Source organism: Mobula birostris, chromosome 9 (genome assembly GCF_030028105.1).
Source record: "Mobula birostris isolate sMobBir1 chromosome 9, sMobBir1.hap1, whole genome shotgun sequence".
Classification (NCBI taxonomy): domain Eukaryota; kingdom Metazoa; phylum Chordata; class Chondrichthyes; order Myliobatiformes; family Myliobatidae; genus Mobula; species Mobula birostris.
The window spans coordinates 85641349-85663320 of NC_092378.1; the positions used below are offsets into that span (position 1 = coordinate 85641349).

A 21972-nucleotide genomic window follows, 5' to 3' on the forward strand; every position below is an offset into this window, starting at 1 on the left:
TTTGCCGGAACCCAGTGATGGTTCTCATCTCCCTCCAGACCTCTCTCATGTTGTTCTGCTGGAGTTTCCACTCAAGCTTCCTCCTGTACCTGTCTTTAGCCTCCCTGATCCTGGCTTTCAGGTCCCTCTGTATTGCCCTCAGCTCCTCCCTATTTCCATCTCTAAACACCCTCTTTTTAGCGTTCAGGATGTCCTTAATGTCCTTTGTCACCCATGGCTTGTTATTTGAATAACAAAGGACAGTTCTTGTCGGAACATTGCAGTCCACACAGAAGTTAACGTAATCAGTGATGCACTCTGTGAGCCCATCAATATCCTCTCCATGTGGCTCACAGAGTGCCTGCCAGTCTGTCACCTCAAAACAACCCTGGAGCGCCTCATAAGCCTCCTCCGACCATTTCCTCACTGTCCTCAAGGTTGCAGGTTTACTCTTCACCAGAGGCACGTTGTTGTTGTTCGTCCTTCGTAGTCGAAAATGACCATGGCTTCAAAGTCAAATGGGAGATTGGTGGCTGTGGGTCCGGAGGTGACCGATGAGGCCAATCCGGGCCCTGAAGGCTCGCCCACATGTGGGACACAAGTGAGTGGGTGCCGTCATGGCAGTGGATGCTGCTTGGGCCTTGCGCACAGCACGCTTTCGTTGCACCTCGATGATGCGCCTGACTTCAGCTGCACGGGCTCCTGTGGTGATCTTGCTGCGCCAAGCTGGACAGTCGAGGGCAAGCGTCTCCCACGTGTTGATGTCGACACCCAGGCCTTTGAGGGACGCTTTGAGGCAGTCTTTGTAACGTTTCTTCTGCCCCCCGGACTGAGCGCTTGCCCTGACACAGTTCTCCGTACAGCAGCTGCTTAGGCAATCGGCTGTCTGGCATTCTGACCACATGTCCAGCCCACCTGGCTTGGGCTTTCAGCAGGAGGGTGTAGATGCTGCAGAGCCCAGCTCGTTCCAGGATTTCCGTGTTGGGGACTTTCTCCTGCCACCTGATGTGGAGGGGTCTGCGGAGGCAGCTCAGGTGAAAGTGGTTGAGCTGTTTGGCGTGTCTGCTGTAGACAGTCCAGGTCTCGCTGGTGTAAAGGAGGGTGGTAAGGACCACTGCACAGTAGACCTTCAGCTTGGTGGTAAGGCTGAGTCCTCTCCGCTCCCAGACGTTCTCACGGAGTCTCCCAAAGGCGGCGCTGGCTTTGGCAATCCTGTTGTTGACCTCAGCATCTACGTTCACTGCGCGAGAGAGTATGCTGCCCAGGTAGGTGAAGTTGTCGACTGCCTGGAGGTTCTGGCCCTTCACCGTGATGCGCGGCTCCTGGTATGGCTTTTCTGGGGCAGGCTAGTACATAACTTCGGTCCTTTTGGTGCTGATAGTGAGACCGAAGTTGTCGCAGGCTTGTGAGAAGCAGTCTATTTCGCGCTGCATCTCCTGCTCTGTGCTGGCGTTGAGCGCGCAGTCATCAGCAAACAACAAGTCTCTGATGACAGTCTCTTGCACCTTTGTAACTGCCTGCAGGCGCCTAAGGTTGAACAACCTGCCGACAGTCCTGTACCTGACGTGCATTCCTTCTTCGTAGTTACGGAAGGCATCTGTCAGCATGGCAGAGAATACCATACTGAACAGAGTCCGGGCAAGAACGCAGCCTTGTTTGACGCCATTTGTCACTGGGAAGTCCTCCGACTCGTCGCCGTCATCCAGAACTTTCACCATCATACCGTCGTGGAACTGCCAGACGATTGTGATGAACTTGCTGGGGCAGCCAAACTTCTCCATGATCTTCCACGAGCCTTCTCTGCTGACCGTATCGAAAGCCTTGTTTAGATCGACAAAGGTCATGAAGAGGTCGCCGTGTTGCTCCTGGCATTTTTCCTGGAGTTGGCGCGCAGCAAAAATCATGTCCGCGGTCCCACGTTCAGCACGGAAGCCGCACTGGCTTTCTGGGAGCAGACCTTGCTCAAGATGTTGGAGAAGGCGGTTGAGCAGGACGCGGGCCAGAATCTTCTCCGCAATGGACAAGAGGGAGATGCCTCGGTGGTTGTCACAAGACTGGCGGTTGCCTTTCCTCTTGTAGATGTGGACTATGCTGGCATCTTTCAGCTGTTGCGGGACCTGTCCCTTTTTCCACATGGACTGGAAGAGTACAGTCAGCTTTTGCATCATGACAGGGCCTCCTGCTTTGTATACCTGAACAGGGATTGCATCGGGTCCTGGTGCTTTGCCACAGGAGAGTTGCTTCACTGCCTTCCTGACTTCATCTACTGTGGGGAGGGTGTCGAGGTTCTTGTTGATCTCTACCTGGGGCAGGCGGGCAATGGCCTTGTCGTTGATGTGGGCAGGGCGGTTAAGGACATTGTTAAAGTGCTCAGCCCACCGATCCAGAATCTGCTTCTTCTCTGTCAGCAGCTGCGTCTCATCTGCATTGAGGAGGGGTGAGGAGCCGAAGGACTGGGGTCCATATACAGCCTTAAGCGCATCGTAGAAGCGCTTTATGTTGTGGCTGTCTGCATAGCCCTGGATTTCATCGGCCTTCTTGCTGAACCAGCTGTCCTGCATCTCGCAAAGTTCTTTCTGCACCTTTCTTCTTGCGTTGGTAAAGGCATCTTTCTTGGCTAGCGGCATGGGGTCGTTCTGATGTGCTCTGTAATGTTGATGTTTCTCCGTTAGTAATGCCTGTATTTCTTCATCATTCTCATCGAACCAGTCTTGGTTTCTTCGGGTTGCTGGTCCGAGATGTTCGAGGGCGGTAGTGTAGACAGCGTCTTTGAAGGCCGTCCACTGTTCCTCAACGCTGGTCCCGTCTTCCTGTGGTGTGTCTGGCAGTCTGCCTTCAAGGTCATCGACAAATTCTTCTGCAACCCTGCTGCTTTTCAGCTTGGAGATGTTCAGCCTCTTTGCAGTCTTCTGCCCTTGGGGTCTTCTCATGGGCAGAATGCGAAGCCTGAACTTGGACACAGTGAGGCGGTGGTCGGTCCAGCAGTCGGCACCACACATGGCTCTCGTCACTCTGACATCCATCTTGTCCCTCTTCCTGGTGATGATGTAGTCAATCAGATGCCAGTGCTTCGAGCGTGGGTGCATCCATGACGTCGTCTTACGGGTGGGTAGGCGGAACAGGGTGTTGGTGATGACAAGGTCGTGTGTGGCACCTGTCTTGAGGAGCAGAAGGCCGTTGTTGTTACACTTGCCAGTGCCGTGTCTTCCAATGATCCCTTCCCAGGTTTGGTAGTCTGTCCCTACTCTGGCATTGAAGTCCCCGAGAACGATGAGCTTCTCTGACTGTGGGATTGCTGAGATGAGGGCGTCGAGTTCTTCATAGAACTTGTCTTTAATGTCATCTGGGTTGGTCATGGTGGGAGCGTAGGCACTAATCAGCGTAGCACTCTTCTTGTTTGCAAGTGGGAGCTGAAGTGTCGTCAGGCGGTCGTTGATGCTCTCTGGGTGCTTGGTGAGTTTACGGGCGAGGTTAGAATTGATGGCAAGTCCCACACCTGCTTCTCGTCGTTCAGCACTGCTGCGACTGCTCCAGAAGAATGTGTATCCACCACTACGTTCTGTCAGCTGGCCCTTGTCTGCTAGGTGCGTTTCGCTAAGAGCTGCTATGTCCACGTTGTAGCGAGCTAGCTCTTTTGCAACTAGTGCAGTTCTTCTCTCTGGTCTGTCTGCCTTGACGCTATCTCGCAGAGTTCTCACGTTCCATGTGCCAAGGTTGAGCACCATCACTTTCTTCTTCACTGTTGTAGGTCGACCGCAATGAGGGATCCCCACCAGCCGCAGTAAGCTGGCCAGGGTGAAGTGAAGCAGACTATGTTTGAGGCACCTTTTCCAGCCCCTTCCTCCATGGAGGTGAGCAGAGCGATCCTAAAGAGGGCTGCTCAGACACCCAGGGGGCTGCCGAACTCAACTGCTGCTTCGGTCCAGTAGAGAGCGACCCTATGCCCTGGGCTGCCTGTGTGCAGGTTTGTGACGACAGCTTCCAGTGTATCCCTACCTGCTGCTTCGCCGCTCCCCCATCGCCCCAGGACCTCAGGTTGCGCGTTGGGTGTGAAGTCATGACTTGCGCTTGACTTGGATTAGAGTGAGGGAGAGCTGCGCAGGTCGTCAGCCTCACTCTCTCGTCCCGACCTATCTGGACCCAGTGGCAAGACATAGTCGAGACGGCTGGAGATAGGTCAGGATGCAGTGGATGGCCAGCAGTGTTCTGTGTGTCTCACTGTGCCCTCTTAGTGCTCCACCATGCATTGCTGAGAATCGCCTTTCTGCCCGTTGAACCAGTGATGGTTTCTTCCGCGCAGTCCGCCAGATCCAGGCTTCACACGCTAGGTAGACAAGCCCTGAGTGTTGTGGGTCTACGGCAGTTCTTGCGGCGTGCTCACAAGCCTCCCTACCCATTGTTGGGCATCCTCATCCGCCTTTGCAGCCATTGGGAGATGTCTCCTCTTCCGCCTGCTCCGCCGTTGGGATGATCACCTTGGTTACTGGCCTGTGGAAGTGGGCTCGCAGCTCGCCGCCGCACTGGCCGTACCAGGCGGTGGGGGCGGGCGACGGCAGTCGCGATGAGCGGCAGGCCAGCTCCAGGCCTCGGGCCTCGCCCCCTCCGCCCGCCGCCGCCTCGCACTGGCTACAGGCCGCCGACGGTGCGGTGGCGGTAGGCGGCCCAGGGCCGGGCCCCGGCCTCAACCTCACCAAAAGGCGGCATCACCAAGAGGAGGCAGGGTTTTAGATGCACCAGGTTGTGATCTGACCTTCCCAGTGGGGGGAGGAGAGAGGAGCTGTATGCATCCTTAACGTTAGCGTACATCAAATCCAGAGTCCTCTCCCCTCTGGTTGTACAGCTCACATACTGCGTGAAGTTGGGCAGTGTTCTAGCCATGGTAACCTGGTTGAAGTTACCTGAGATGGTAATGAGGGCACTCGGGTGCTGGGTTTGTAATCTGGCTATGACGGTGTAAATGATGTTACACGCCAACGTCGGGTTGGCAGAGGGAGGGATGTACACAACAACCACAATTCCATGCGAAATTTCTCTTGGCAAATAATATGGCCGGAGTCCAACAGCAAAAAGTTCAATATCTGGGCTACAGACATGTTCCTCGATCGTAATATGCCCAGGATTGCACCATCTGTTAATTACCAGAACTGCCAGCCCCCCTCCTTTACGCTTACCGCTGTCACTGCAATTCAGCTTGAACGGTCTGGAAGCCCTCTATGGAAATGCTTTGATCGGGTATGTCCTCGTCTCAGCCACGTCTCAGTGAAGCACATGACACTGCTCTCCTGATATGTTCTCCGACTCCTGACAAGTGCAGTCAGTTCGTCCATTTTATTCCCCAGCAATCTCACATTTCCCATGATGAGAGAGGGGAGACACAGCTTATAACTTCTCTTCTCCATATGCCTCTGTTGTCTCGACACGGTCCTCTTCCCTCGCCTTTTTGATCCCCCTCTGCATCCTCTGTGTGTTTTCCTCCAGATTTCAGCTGGGATGTCCACTGCTCTGTTCGCTAAACCGGCGGGCATGAGCGCAGTCAGCTGGTCCCTGGAATACACAATGCGGCCATCCTGCTGCCACGCTAACGGGACGTGTCCGAATGTAACTAATTCCAGCGCTAAAAAAACAAGTAAAACTCTCTCCACCAGCATGTTAGAGAGGGTGCAGCTTCAACGTGTTACCGTGTGAAAAAAAATACAACAAATAACTAAGTTAAAAAGTTTAAAAGTAAGAAACTACGGAGCAACTGTAACCGGCTGCATGCACGACCGGCGCATGCGCGCTATATATTATCATATCATTTCCTGCTTTTACTATATGTTACTGTTATTTTAGGTTTTATGTGTTATTTGGCATGATCTTGTAGGTTAATTTTGGGTCTAGGAATGCTCAAAAATGTTTCCCATATTAATAAATGGTAATTGCTTATTCACCTTACGATATTCCGGCTTACGAATCGTTTCATAGGAACACTCTACCTTCGGATAGTGGGGGAAACCTGTACTTCCACATAGCCCTCCATTTATCTTTCACCCATATGCCTATCTAACAGTCTCTTAAAAGTCCCTAATGCTTTTGTCTCTACCACCAACCTGGCAACGCATTCCACGCACCTACCATTTTTTGTGTAAGAAAAAACAACTTTGACATCTCCCCCTTCCCCTATATTTTACTCTAAACACCTTAAAATTATGCCCTTGGAAAAAGACTAGCTGTCCACTCTACCTATGCCTCTTAAATTCTTATATACCTCTATCCAGCAACCTCTCATCCTCCTCCTCTCCAAACAGAAAAGCCCTAACTTGCTCAACCTATCCTTAAGACATGCCTTCTTATCCAGACAACAGCATGGTAAATCTCCTCTGCACCTTTTCTAAAGCCTCCATATCCTTCCTATAATGAGGCAACCAGTACTGAATTCAATACTCCAAGTATTGTAACTGGAGTCAGCCAACAACAGGTGTTGTCAGCAAACTTAAATACAGCATTGGAACTGTACTTAGCCACACGATGATATTATAAAGCAAGTACAGCATGTGCAAAGGGAGAAAACTCCCATGTATTGCCAGAGCAAGAAAAAACCAAATACAGTTATATTAAGCACTAACCAAAAGACTATGTGAGCTAAAGACATCCAGAGAGACAGAACACCAGCACTGTCAAGGTGAGGGTGAGGGCTAACCTACATATAACCAAAAAACCATACCAATCTCAGACAGAGAGAAACAATTCAGCCCACAATAAACCTAAATGGGGACAAACCAAGCACCACGAGAGCAAGAACTAATCAATATGCGGGCAAACATAGCCAAAGAGAAGGGGAACATAAGCACAGTCAGGCAAGGCCCAACATAAACACCCAGACACAAAGGCCAAAGTAAGCACAGCCAGAGTAATGCACAGTGCAAATACAGTTAGATCCTGGATTAGCCCAAATAGAATCAGAGCGAGCCCGAAACTAAAGCTCCCAAAAAACAAGCCATGCGCTGTCCAAGCACTGTCAAAACAAAGTCAGATTTAGCACTAACCCAAACAATAGCCAGAAAAACATCAAACTCAAACAGAACCAGAGTAACAAGCCCTAAACATAGATCAATCAGCAATTCAAAACCCAAATACTCGCAAAATGGAGTTGTAATTCTAGTACTGCCAAGCCAAATGACATAGTTAAAGCAAGGAGTAAGGGACAATCCATCAGGGCCAGGATAAGGTTCAATCCAGAGTAGCGCAGAGCAGACAAAACACAGATAAAACAAAACATGGACCAGTGCAAACACAGAGCAAAAGCAGGAGGCAACCCACAGAATGCCAGAGCATTCAGATAACAAAAACAACAGGAATGAATTCTGCAGATGCTGGAAATTCAAGCAAAACACATCAAAGTTGCTGGTGAATGCAGCAGGCCAGGCAGCATCTCTAGGAAGAGGTACAGTCGACGTTTCAGGCCGAGACCCTTCGTCAGGACTAGATAACAGATATCTTGTTAGTAAAATCTCAAACGTGTCCAAATTGAGGGAGAGAGGGAGGGAATGTCGACTCAGACCATGAGAGGCCTGCGTTGGGCATTTTCATGCCTTACAAGGCGCAGGTTGGAAAACATAAGCACAACAGATTCAACAAAAAACCAACACAAGCAAGGGCACAAACTCCTAAAGATGACCAGTTTGGGGTAAAACCCAACATGGCCACATTAGAAAACAATAAACACATCCAGAATAAGAAATTATGCAAACCTGACTAAAACATACTCTAAACCCAAGAGAAAGTGGCCATTATGTGGTTGATTGCAAACACAAAGAGTTTGAGCACTGTAAGAGCAGTTCAGTTTGTGAAAGACCTGATAAATACCATACAACAGCATGGCAACACTTCAACAATACAACAGTTCACCTGTTGATAGGACAAAAATGTGGATAGCATACAGAAATACTCATAAAACCACATTACTAGCACTCCAACCTGTTTACAGCAGGGTAATCGAGGCACAGAAAGGTACGAGAGAGCACCAGCAGTGATGTTATTACAGTGTCACATTCAAATACAAACGTAGAACTCTGCACACTCTGACTATATGTGATTTTAAACAAGTGTTTTTACCTGCGAGAGGGCGCTGATCTCACACTGCCCCCTAAGATAGAGCCTTGCTTTCTGATATTCTGCCCTGATTCCTCTTGGTTTTGAGGAGCTGAGCTGGCTCGGGTAGACACAAGCAGCCGCTCTGGGTGGTCTTCACTTCTGCTCCTGCGCAGACGGTTGGTGCTGTCGGCCCTGCTCTTGCTGCTGCTGACCTTGCTGATGAGGCTTTGTGACACAACCTCGTTGAACCTCTGACGGTGCTTCTTTGGGATGAAAATCCTAATAAACATGACAAAGACCAGAAACGGGATCAAGCCACAAGTGTCCAGGATAAGGCACAACTGACTGACTAGAGGTTTAAGCAAATTAACAATCACCACTTCCAAATAGCACTGCTTCATCTGCATTCATTTACCACAGGAATGCTTATTTCTGAAATTTTTGAACCAATTGCATCTAGTGACTTGTAAAAGTATTCAATCTCAACCCTCTGTTTATACAAATGAGTATCACAACCAGGGATTTTGATCAATTTAACTGAGAATTTGTATTTGTAAATTACACGTTCCTTTTTCACAGTACAGCCCTTCTGAGAGATGAAATTCCTCTCTAGTTTAAACTTTCTGGCAGAGGCTAGCAGGTTTTTATCCAGCATCTCTCTGTATTTAGTAGCATTCACCTTCCCATCAATCCTGACCAGATTTCCAGTCCCTTCTGCCATAGAATGATGCTATCTCCACCAAACTTTACAATAGAAATGGTGTTGCTGGCTGATTCACAGTGTTAGACTTACACCTGTTATGTACTGCTAGGGGTCATATTTTTTATGGAGTATACCTTTTAAAAAGAGAGAGAGAGTTGTACAACACAAACACCTTGTTATTGAGAGAGAGAGAGAGAGAGAGAGAGAGAGAGAGAGAGGCACGAAGACTGCTTTGAGATGGTGTTATGGTTTCTCTGCAGCATGTTTACACTTTTGCAAGGACACTGCCAGCTTCTGTATTCTTACAGAGAGAGAAGGGAGGAGCTGCTTGATGGACAGCTGGTGTTCAGCATGCTGAGATAAATAGAAGGTCAGATGATAGACAGACACATGGTTTTGGACACTGGATGAACTTTGTGTGCCCACAGAAAGGTGGGTGTTTGGAGGATCAGTCAGGTGAATCGATCAGTGGCTCTCGTGGTGTGAAAAAGGTGTGACTGGTGGGGAGTTATTAGTGTGTCCCACCCTCACCTGGGTTGATAACTCCAGCACAGAAGACGGTCTCCTTTTTGTGGTCACATTCAGTGACTTTAAAGGAAGAGAAGAGGGGAGAGGAAGGTTTGAAACAGAAGAAACCTAGTGACAAAGAGGTCACTGTTTGGACACTCTCTCTAAGTAGCCCGTAAGGGTGAGTTTGAGTTCCATTCAAATACGAAGGTGTGACTGTCACGTAGTTAATCCACAAGAGTGGGTTCTCTGGTGGGGGAGTACCTTTGTGAATACTACTTGTGTGTTACCCTTGTTTGGGTGTGGTAGTTCACTGAAGAAAGGCACCCCTGTGGCAAATCACTGTTGGGAGTTATTTCGTATGTCTTGGAACTGGAAAAGTGGCTATCACGTTGTGTGCTTGGGGTCGGTTCCCTTGAAGAGGGTCCCCTTAGTGATAAGCTACTGTTGGTGATAATCCATATGTGGATTCTGTTTGAGTATCCTGTAGCTGAATTTGGGTGTGGTACCACTTGTGTTGAAAGGATTTTCGTTGAAGATCACTATCTGTGATACTTCGTGTGTGGAATGGAACAACTTCGGAGATAAAACTTACTACTATTGCTATTTTGTATTGCTGTCGTGGAATCTGTGGAATATCAACGTAATTGCCTTCTCTCGACATTTACCCTGGATTACAAATATCTCTCTCTCTATCACTACTGAACTCAAAACCACGAACTGAACTGAACTTTACTCATCACTGTAAGACTGCATCTATTTACCCCTAGGCTTGAAGAAGCTTGTTTTCTCTATTTCCACACTTTATATATATATATTATCTTTGCTAACCTGTTTGATATATCTGAATTTATATTATAGTATTGCGTAGTAACTAATAAATACCATTAGTTAATTAGCAATACCAGACTCCAAAGTGTTTTCTATTTCTGCTGATTCTTTAACCCATCACGGGGTACGTGACACACCAAACATACTGCTAAAAAAAAGTATATCCTTGCCCGTAAAGACTTTGCAAAGCATCACTTAGAAGATACTGTAAAGATGCAGGAGGATGTCTTATGGTCTCGTGGTAGAACCTTTTGGCCTCAACACTAAGAGGCACCTGTGGTGTAAATCTAAAACTGGCTCTTTGGCGCACCTTGAACACACTGACTATCAAACACCCATCTATACTGATCTTATTTACGACCATTTAGTCCACAGCTTTTTGTGCCTTGCTGTTCTAATATCCATCCATGTACATATGGGGTCCAAGTCCATAGGACACCCAAAGCTGTTGCACAGGTTAACTCTGAGGTTAGGAAAACATATGGTGCATTGGCCTTCATCAATCATGGGATTGAGTTCAGGACCCAAGAGGTAATGTTGCAGTTATATGGGACCCTGGTCAGATCCCACTTGGAGTGCTGTGCTCAGTTCTGGTCACCCCACTACAGGAAGGATATGGAAACCATAGACAGGGTGCAGAGGAGATTTACAAGGATGTTGCCTGGATTGGGGAGCATGCCTTATGAAAATAGGTTGAGTGAACTCGGCCTTTTCTCCTTGGAGTGATGGAGAATGACAGGTGACCTGAAAGAGGTATATAAGATGATGAGAGGCATCGATTGTGTGGATAGTCAGAGGCTTTTTCCCAGGGCTGAAATGGCTAGCATGAGAGGGCACAGTTTTAAGGTGCTTGGAAGTAGATATAGAGGAGATGTCAGGGGTAAGTTTTTTACGCAGACAGTGGTGAGTGCGTGGAAAGGGCTGCCGGCAGCGGTGGTGGAGGTGGAAAGGATAGGGTCTTTTAAGAGACTCCTGGACAGGTACATGGAGCACAGAAAAATAGAGGGCAATGGGTAACCCTACGTAATTTCTAAGGTAAGGACATGTTTGGCACAGCTTAGTGGGCCAAAGGGCCTATATTTTGCTGTAGGTTTTCTATGTTTCTATATCCACATACATGCAAAGTGTAGTTTCCCTTTAAGAATACACGAAAGAGGCACAAGGTTGCAGGTAAAACTGAAATACTCTGGGGCCCCCACTCGACACCATCCTCCTGGAAAATAAAACTGAAGATCTCAGAGCAAGATTACAGTATGAGAGGGACATCAGGGTCTGCAGTGTACTTTACTTCACAGAGACATGCTCACCCCAGCAATCAGTGCTTCAGCCTGAGGGTTTCACCTTACATCTCATGGATCTGACGGTGGTGTAGGAAAAGCAGAGACAGCTGCATTTGCTTCATGATTAACTCATCTTGCTGCTTAGATGTGTTGGTTCTGTCTCAGAATTGCTCTCCAACTAGGAATGTCAGGATGGCCCTGGAGGAACTGAGCACTGCGATCAGCAGTCATAAGACAGTGCACCTTGATGTTTTCCTGATCATTGCGGGGGATTTCAATCAGGCCAGCTTGAGAACAATTACCACCAACATATCACCTGTGGAACCAGAGGAACCAACGCACTTGACCATTTACCATGCCATCTCATGCCTGCACTTTGGCAAGGGTGATCTCTTCGGTGTACTCCCAACATACAAGCAGACACCGAGAACTGCAACATCAGTGGTAAGGACCATGAAGGTACGTATGGTCAAGGAAAGTAGAGGAGTACTTACAGGACTACTTCAATCGGTGGACTGGACCATAATTAGGGAGTCATCTTTGGATCAGATTGAATATATCACAGATGTCACTGACTTTATCAAGACCTATGCGGATGAATGTGTGCCTTCGAGGACATACTGGTTCATATCCAGATATCAACTGTGGATATACCAGGAACTTTACTTTGAGCTCTACTCATATTCTCTTAGATCTGTAAGGTGATGAGGTGTTACAGCAGAATCAGGCAAATTGTGTCCACTTGCTGCTGAAGTTCTTGTTGTGAACCCATACTATATCTAACCCAAATATGCCTTTTTCAGCAAGTCTGCAGAACTATCTTTATCATCTGCATTTCAGTAGGGGAGTTTTGACTGAGAAATATCACAATCTGAACACTAAACCGAGATGCAGCACAGAGCGTCATAGGAAGTCATTCCTGCCTGTGGCCATCAAACTTTATAACTCCTCCCTTGGAGGGTCAGACACCCTGACCCAACAGGCTGGTCCTGGACATTTCCTGGCATAATTTACATATTGCTATTTAATTATTTATGGTTTTATTACTATTTAATTATTTATGGTGCAACTGTAACGAAAACCAATTTCCCCCGGGATCAATAAAGTATGACTATGACTATGACTAAACAGACCATATCTTCCAAATAATCAGACCTCTCTGGTCCATTGAACATCAGTGCAGTTTTACACCACTTATTGTTTCACATCATCATTCCCTAACTAGTCAGTTGGCCTACCAGTGCACGAAGCAGGTACCCATTCCAACCTCACTCCTTCCAATCGCTCTGCTCTCCACTCCCTCCGCACTAATCCTAACCTTACTATTAAACCCGCCAATAAGGGGGGTGCTGTTGTAGTCTGGAGTACTAACCTCTACCTCGCCGAGGCACAGCGACAACTCGCGGATACCTCCTCTTATTTACCCCTCGATCCTGACCCCACTAAGGAGCACCAGGCAATTGTCTCCCACACCATCACCGACTTTATCCTCTCAGGGGATCTCCCATCCACTGCTACCAACCTTATAGTTCCCACACCTCACACTTCCCGTTTCTACCTCCTACCCAAGATCCACAAACCTGCCTGTCCTGGCAGACCTATTGTCTCAGCTTGCTCCTGCCCCACCGAACTCGTTTCTGCATACCTCGACACGGTTTTATCCCCCTTTGTTCAATCCCTTCCTACCTATGTTCATGACACTTCTCATGCTCTTAAACTTTTCGATAATTTTAAGTTCCCTGGCCCCCACCGCTTTACTTTCACCATGGATGTCCAGTCCCTATATACTTCCATCCCCCATCAGGAAGGTCTCAAAGCTCTCCGCTTCTTTTTGGATTCCAGACCTAATCAGTTCCCCTCTAACACCACTCTGCTCCGTCTAGCGGAATTAGTTCTTACTCTTAATAATTTCTCCTTTGGCTCCTCCCACTTCCTCCAAACTAAAGGTGCAGCTATGGGCACCCATATGGGTCCTAGCTATGCCTGCCTTTTTGTTGGCTTTGTGGAACAATCTATGTTCCGTGCCTATTCTAGTATCTGTCCCCCACTTTTCCTTCGCTACATCGACGACTGCATTGGCGCTGTTTCCTGCACACATGCCGAGCTCGTTGACTTTATTAACTTTGCCTCCAACTTTCACCCTGCCCTCAAGTTTACTTGGTCCATTTCCGACACCTCCCTCCCCTTTCTAGATCTTTCTGTCTCTATCTCTGGAGACAGCTTATCCACTGATGTCTACTATAAGCCTACTGACTCTCACAGCTATCTGGACTATTCCTCTTTTCACCCTGTCTCTTGCAAAAATGCCATCCCCTTCTCGTAATTCCTCCATCTCCACCGCATCTGCTCTCAGGATGAGGCTTTTCATTCCAGGATGAGGGAGATGTCCTCCTTTTTTAAAGAAAGGGGCTTCCCTTCCTCCACCATCAACTCTGCTCTCAAACGCATATCCCCCATTTCACACACATCTGCTCTCACTCCATCCTCCCACCACCCCACTAGGAATAGGGTTCCCCTGGACCTCACCTACCACCCTCCAGGTCCAACATATTATCCTCCGTAACTTCCGCCACCTCCAATGGGATCCCACCACTAAGCACAGCTTTCCCTCCCCCACCTCTCTGCTTTCCGCAGGGATCGCTCCCTACGCGACTCCCTTGTCCATTCGTCCCCCCCATCCCTCCCCACTGATCTCCCTCCTGGCACTTATCCTTGTAAGCGGAACAAGTGCTACACATGCCCTTACACTTCCTGTCTTACCACCATTCAGGGCCCCAGACAGTCCTTCCAGGTGAAGCGACACTTCAGCTGTGAGTCGGCTGGGGTGATATACTGTGTCCGGTGCTCCCGATGTGGCCTTCTATATATTGGGGAGACCCGACGTAGACTGGGAGACCACTTTGCTGAACACCTACGCTCTGTCCGCCAGAGAAAGCAGGATCTCCCAGTGGCCACACATTTTAATTCCACATCCCATTCCCATTCTGACATGTCTATCCACGGTCTCCTCTACTGTAAAGATGAAGCCACACTCAGGTTGGAGGAACAACACCTTAGTGGGGTACCGCAAGGCTCAGTGCTGGGACCCCAGTTGTTTACAATATATATTAATGACTTGGATGAGGGAATTAAATGCAGCATCTCCAAGTTTGCAGATGACACGAAGCTGGGTGGCAGTGTTAGCTGTGCGGAGGATGCTAAGAGGATGCAGGGTGACTTGGATAGGTTGGGTGAGTGGGCAAATTCATGGCAGATGCAATTTAATGTGGATAAATGTGAAGTTGTCCACTTTGGTGGCAAAAATAGGAAAACAGATTATTATCTGAATAGTGGCCGATTAGGAAAAGGGGAGGTGCAACGAGACCTGAGTGTCATTATACACCAGTCATTGAAAGTGGGCATGCAGGTACAGCAGGCGGTGAAAAAGGCGAATGGTATGCTGGCATTTATAGCAAGAGGATTCGAGTACAGGAGCAGAGAGGTACTACTGCAGTTGTACAAGGCCTTGGTGAGACCACACCTGGAGTATTGTGTGCAGTTTTGGTCCCCTAATCTGAAGAAAGACATCCTTGCCATAGAGAGAGTACAAAGAAGGTTCACCAGATTGATTCCTGGGATGGCAGGACTTTCATATGAAGAAAGACTGGATGAACTGGGCTTGTACTCATTGGAATTTAGAAGATTGAGGGGGGATCTGATTGAAACGTATAAGATCCTAAAGGGATTGGACAGGCTAGATGCAGGAAGATTGTTCCCGATGTTGGGGAAGTCCAGAACGAGGGGCCACAGTTTGAGGATAGAGGGGAAGCCTTTTAGGACCGAGATTAGGAAAAACTTCTTCACACAGAGAGTGGTGAATCTGTGGAATTCTCTGCCACAGGAAACAGTTGAGGCCAGTTCATTGGCTATATTTAAGAGGGAGTTAGATATGGCCCTTGTGGCTACAGGGGTCAGGGGGTATGGAGGGAAGGCTGGGACGGGGTTCTGAGTTGGATGATTAGCCATGATCATAATAAATGGCGGTGCAGGCTCGAAGGGCCGAATGGCCTACTCCTGCACCTATTTTCTATGTTTCTATGTTATATTCCGTCTGAGTAGCCTCCAACCTGATGGCATGAACATTGACTTCTCTAACTTCTGCTAATGCCCCACCTCCCCCTCGCACCCCATCCGTTATTTATTTTTATACACACATTCTTTCTCTCTCTCTCCTTTTTCTCCCTCTGTCCCTCTGACTATACCCCTTGCTCGTCCTCTGGGTTCCCCCCACCCCTTGTCTTTCTCCCTGGGCCTCCTGTCCCATGATCCTCTCATATCCCCTTTGCCAATCACCTGTCCAGTTCTTGGCAACATCCCTCCCCCTCCTGTCTTCTCCTATCATTTTGGATCTCCCCCTCCCCCTCCCACTTCCAAATCTCTTACTAACTCTTCGTTCAGTTAGTCCTGACGAAGGGTCTCGGCCTGAAACGTCAACTGTACCTCTTCCTAGAGATGCTGCCTGGCCTGCTGCGTTCACCAGCAACTTTGATGTGTGTTGCTTAATATTAATAAAGACTTGTTTACAAGGAGGACATGTGCAAAAAAGCATCAATGTATTAATAAAGAGTTGTTTACAAGGAGGACATGTAGAAAAAAGCATCAATGTATTTTCACCAGCTAGTTTCCAGGAAATGCAGGGCATTGATGAGTTGAAATTGTGCCCAATTGATGAATGGGGCTACAAGAAGAGGCAACTTCACAAAGGTCCATAATTGAATATTAAAAAAGCAGCATCTCGTGGTAACTTTTAGAGTTTGAATTGCATCCAATCAGTGAACAGGATTAATTAGCGAAGCTGAATAAAAATAAGGCAGGGGCAAGCGAAGCAGCCATTTGTGAGTGGGCCAGTGTTAGGTTGGCTTTGGCTCATCAGGCTTGGACGAGGTAAGTATCTGGTAAGTTTCTTCTTCATTGTTCTTTCCTCATCTATTAGGGCACAGTTATTGCAGTGAAAATGGCTCCAGGGCTGTTTTGTTTTCTTTATGTGAGATGTGGGAGTTCTAGGAGAACTCCAACCTCCTGGATAACCACAGCTACACCAGGTGCACAGAGATGCAGCTTCTCAGAGAACGTGTTAACAAACTGGAAGGCAGCTCGATGACCTTCAGCTCAGACGAGAGACTGAGAAAGTGACAGATAAAAGCTACAGGGAGGTAGTCACCCCTAGGTTGCAGGAGGCAGGTAACTGGGTGACTACCAGGAGAAGGAAGGGAAATGGGCACCCAATACAGCATACCCCTGTGGCCGTTCTCCTCAGTAATAAGTACACCATTTGGAATACTGTTGACGGGGTTGACCAACAAAAAGGGAGCTGCAGTGACCAGATCTCTGGCACTGTGGCTCAGAGGAGAAGAGGGATGAAGAGGACTGCAATCATGATAGGAGATAGAGGAATAGAAATGAGATTCTGTGGGCGTGATAGAGACACCTGGTGGGTATGTTGCAAGTGTCAAGGATATCTTGGATCGGGTCCACAGCATTCTAAAAGGTGCAAGTGAGCAGCCGGTCTTTGTACATATTGGCACCAAAGAGATAAGTAGGAAAATTTGAGGAGGTCCTCGAGAGAGATTTTAGGGAGCTAGGTAGAAAGCTGAAAAGTAAGACCTTCAGGGTAGTAATCTCTGGAATGCTGCCTGTGTAACGTGCCAGTGAGGGTAAGAATATGAGTACTTGGCAGATAGATGCATGGTTGAAGAACTGGTACAGGGCATGGGTTCAGATTTCTGGATCATTGGGATTTCTTCTGGGGAAGGTACGACCTGTACAAAAGGGACGGTTATACCTGAACCTGAGGCGGACCAATATCCTTGCTGGCAGGTTGGCTAGATCCGTTTGATAGGATTTAAACTAATTTGGCAGGGAGAAGAGAACCAGAGTGATGGGGCTGAAGATGGAGCAGTCAGATAGTAAGGACAAACTGATGAGAGGGCAAAATTGCAGTCAACGAGATGAGTTGCAATGTAAAAGGTAGACAAAATCAAAAGGGGTGATATACAGGACCGAAGGTGTTATATTTGAATGCACGTAGTATACGGAATAAGGTAGGTGATCTTGCAGCATAGTCAGAAATAGGCATGTATGATGTCGTAAGCGTCAGTGAACCGCAGCTGAAAGAAGATTGCAGCTGGGAGTTTAACATCCAAAGATACACATTGTATCAAAAGAATAGGAAGGTAGGCAGAGGGGGTGGGGTGACTCTGTTGGTAAAAAATGAAATCAAAGAAAGAGAAGTCAGATTCGGAAGGTGTGTAATTGTTATGGGTAGAGCTAAGAAACTGTTAGGGTGAGCTTTTTGGGTAGATGATTCGTTTACACTTAAATGAATCTGGCCACCAGACTTCTATTTGAAAAAGTACTGTGGATTGAGTCCACAACAATGCACTTCCTAAAAAGGTGTGAATACCAGATGCTTCTGGCGCCGTAGTTTGACCAGATGCTGTAGTTTCGAAGACAGTATTATCTATACTTTATAAATATTAATTGTCTTCTATGTTAGCACATAAAATGCCAAATAAATGTATTGTGGATTTAACTTGCATTCCTAAAGGCTGTGGATACCAACCCAGACATGTTGGTGTCAGAAGGAAAGGATGAAGTTAGGAGGTGTGATGCTTTGTATGTAGCTTCAAAAGGAAGCATTGTCTATGCATTGTCTATAACTTTTTAAGTAGCGATTGCCTTTGTGTTTAGCATATAAATATCAAGCCCACATTGGGCTAGCAGACCTTTCTACTGAAAGCATCTCCGTCGGTATGATGCCTGCTGTACCTTGTTGTGTCGAATAAGGAAGCTGCTTTGTATCTACCAGTGACTCTATCTCTCCAGTGATTTCATCCACGCTACAACAGAAACTGCAATGGTAAAAAGACATTCAATAGGTTTCAATGAGATTCCCCCCCATTCTTCTGAATTCCAGTGAGTACAGGCCCAGAGTCATTAAACACTCCTCATATGATGCCTTTCAGTCCCAGAATCACTTTTGTGAACCTCCTTTGAACCCTCTCCAATGTCAAAGGGCCCAAAACTGCTCACAATACTCCAAGTGTAATCTCACCAGTGCTTCATGAAGCCTCAACATTACAATTCCTTGTCTCCTCACATCCCTGACAGAGAATGCCCCTATATATTATGGTCTTATGAAAATGCATGAGTCATTATCCTACAACTAAACTAATTATGTGCCATGTCGTATGATGTAGATTATCATGGTCCCATGACCATGATTGTTCATGGCAAATTTACCTAAAGAAGTGGTTTGCTATTGGCTTCTTCTGGGCAGTGACCCCAGTTCTTCAGAGATTATTTGCCACATATAAATAAGTTAAAAGATAAAATTCCAATGAACTTCTGACGGACCACCAATGTTGTGGCTAGTTATGAGACACTCTGGGAGGAGTCATATTATAACCAGCAGCAGATCATAGTACTTTGACTTGTTGTTAGAGCAGGAAGGTTGGGTGGATAGCTGCTGGGAGCTAGGCCAATGCCTTGCAGCTCCAGATATTTAGGAGCGCAAGGAATTTTCATCAAAGCCAAATAGAAAATGCAATGAGATCAGGCCACTGCCAGAATTTTGGTGAATATGATCACTGTGTGAAGCAGGGTTTCCACTGTCCAAATGGATTGTTGCAAACAATACTGCCCTCTCTACAGCACAAATAACTCAGCACCACCCCAGGCATCTAGTACATAGATGTTTAGCTCCTCAATAACTTCTTCTTAGTCTTTATTAAGAGCATCTGGAGTACTGCACACAGTTCTGGTCTCCTTACTTGAAGAATGATGTACTGGCTTTGGAGACGGTGCAGAGGAGGTTCACCAGGTTGATTCCAGAGATAAGGGGGTTAGACTATGAAGAGAGGTTGAGTCACCTGGGACTGTACTCGCTGGAATTCAGAAGAATGAGAGATCTTATAGAAACATAGAAAATCATGAAAGGGATAGATAAGGTAGAGGCAAGAAAGTTGTTTCCACTGGTAGGTGAGACTAGAACTAGAGGATATAGCATCAAAATTCGGGGGAGTAGATTTAGGACGGAGAGGAACTGATTTTCACAGAGAGTGGTGAATCTGTGGAACTCTCTGCCCAATGAAGCAGTAGAGACAACCTCAGTAAACATACTTAAGACAAGATTGGATAGATTTTCACATATTAGGGGAATTAAGGATTATGGAGAAAAGTCAGGTAGGTGGAGCTAAGTCCATGGCTACATCAGCCATGACCTTATGGAATGGCGAAGCAGGCTTGACAGGCCAGATGCCCTACTCCTGCTCCTGTTTCTTATGTTCTTATTAAATTAAGTGAAAATATTAAAATATCACAGTTAGTTAACATGGATTAACTTAGGCTATCTCAGAGCTCATGTTACAAAAAAAACTAATAGTTAATAGTTATAATTGTAAATGCATCTCTGATACTGATACTCATTTCTTTGGGGATGAGAGCAAGAAGCCATATGCTAGGGATCCTAAAGAACGTAAGGAGCTGAGCTGAGATGAATAAGAGATGGTGAGATGTGACACTTCATTGAACATTCCCACACCTGGAGCCAGGCAGGAAGAAAGTCCATAACCATGGTTCACAACTGTGGCCTTGCTACTGACACAAACCAGAGCAGCAAAACTTACATGTCTCACAGATCACCTACGCTCCAAATCTCCACACACAGACATAAACACAACACACGTACATGCAAAGTCTCCTCGACGACACAGCCCACCTTACCAAGGGGTACAGAGGTATCTTGAGTCCAGCATGCTAGATCCCTGAAGTGGCTACACAAATGGCTAAGGTGATAAAAAAAAAGCAAATTTATTCCCCCAGGTAGTTAATCTGATCAAACATTCTAATTAATCAATCACAAACATGAGAAAGTCTGCAGATGCTGGAAATCCAAGCAACACACACACACAATGTTGGAGGAATTTAGCAGGCCAGGCAGCATCTATGATAAAGAGTAAACAGTCGACGTTTCAGGCCAAGACCCTTCCTCAGGACTGGAGAAGAAAGACGAAAAGTTAGAGTAAGAAGGTAGGGTGAGGGGAGGAAAAATACAAGGTGATAGGTGAAACTGGGGGGGGGGAAGGGGGAAGTAAAGAGCTGGGAAGTCGATTGATGAAAGAGATACAGGGCTGGAGAAGGGGGAATCTGATAGGAGTGATCAGAAGGCCATGGAAGAAAGGGAAGGGGGAGGAGCACCGGAAGGAGGTGATGGGCAGGTTAAGGAGATAACATGAGAGGGGAAATGGGAATGAGGAATGGTAGTGGGGGAGGGCATTTACCAGAAGTTCAAGAAGCTGATTTTAATGCCATCTGGTTGGAGGCTACCCAGACGGAATACAAGGTGTTCCTCCAACCTGAGCATGGCCTCATCATGGCAATAGAGGAGGCGATGGACTGACATGTCGGAATGGGAATGGGAAGTGGAATTAAAGTGGGTGTCCAAGTTAGTCTGTCACTGCACTGCACTATAGACACTTCAATTCACTTTTTATAATGCTGTTTACATGGTAAATACGTGCTGGTAGTTCTGTATTTATGCACATTTTATTCCATATCTGTCATTTAACCTCTAAGTTTTTTATATAATTCTTTATTCTTTATAATTGTTGAATGTTGATTTTTGTTGCATGTTACATCCTGACCAACAGACCACAGCAAGTTCCAAATAAATGTATATGGTGAAGAAAGTTGATCCTTGATCCAAATTAAATGCTTCACTTCATTGGTAGGGGTGAGTAAGGAAGCCATGCTGCAAATATATAAAACCTTAATCAGAACACACGTGGTGCATTGTGTGAAGTTCCAGTCACTCCATTATAGGAAGAACATAGAGATTATGGAAAAGGTGCAAAAGTTTCCCAGGATACTGCTTGGATTAGAGACACGAGATACAAGGATAGGCTGGACAAGCCTAGGTTGTTCTCCTTAGAGTGTCAAAGACTGGAAGAGGCCTGATAGAGGTTTTTTTTAAATTATGAGAGGCATAGATAAGGCAGACAGTCTTTGCAGGATAGGAAATGTCAAACTCCAGAGAACCTGCTTTTAAAGTTAGAGGCAGGAAGTTTAAAGGTGATGTGAGAAGCAAATGTTTTTACACAAAGAGTGGCAAGTGCCTGGAATGGGTTACCAGCGCTACTACTGGAATTATACAGCCTAGTGGGGTTTAACGGACATACGCATGAATATAAAGGAATGGAGAATATGGATAACAAACAGGAGCAGAACATTTAGTATAAATGGCCATCATGGGCTGAATGATTTCTCCAGCTCTGTACTATTCTACGTTTATTTTCTACAGTATAACCCACAAAAATGGCCTATCCTAGCAAATTATAGGTATTGTGTGCAGTTTTGGTCCCCTAATCTGTGGAAAGACATTGTTGCCATAGAGGGAGAACAAAGAAGGTTCACCAGATTGATTCCTGGGATGGCAGGACTTTCATATGATGAAAGACTGGATCGACTAGGCTTATACTCACTGGAATTTAGAAGATTGAGGGGAGATCTTATTGAAACGTATAAAATCCTAAAGGGATTGGACAGGCTAGATGCAGGAAG

At 46.7% G+C, this 21972-nt stretch overlaps 1 protein-coding gene across 1 annotated transcript in view; it reads right to left on the reverse strand.

Moving 5' to 3' along the window:
- LOC140202421 (delphilin-like) overlaps positions 1-21972 on the reverse strand; it is a 366191-nt gene that overhangs the window by 151835 nt on the left and 192384 nt on the right. Inside the window, exon 3 of the mRNA XM_072267289.1 lies at positions 8074-8331. Coding sequence (XP_072123390.1) covers positions 8074-8331 — 258 coding nt within the window. The remainder of the gene's footprint in view (positions 1-8073; positions 8332-21972) is intronic.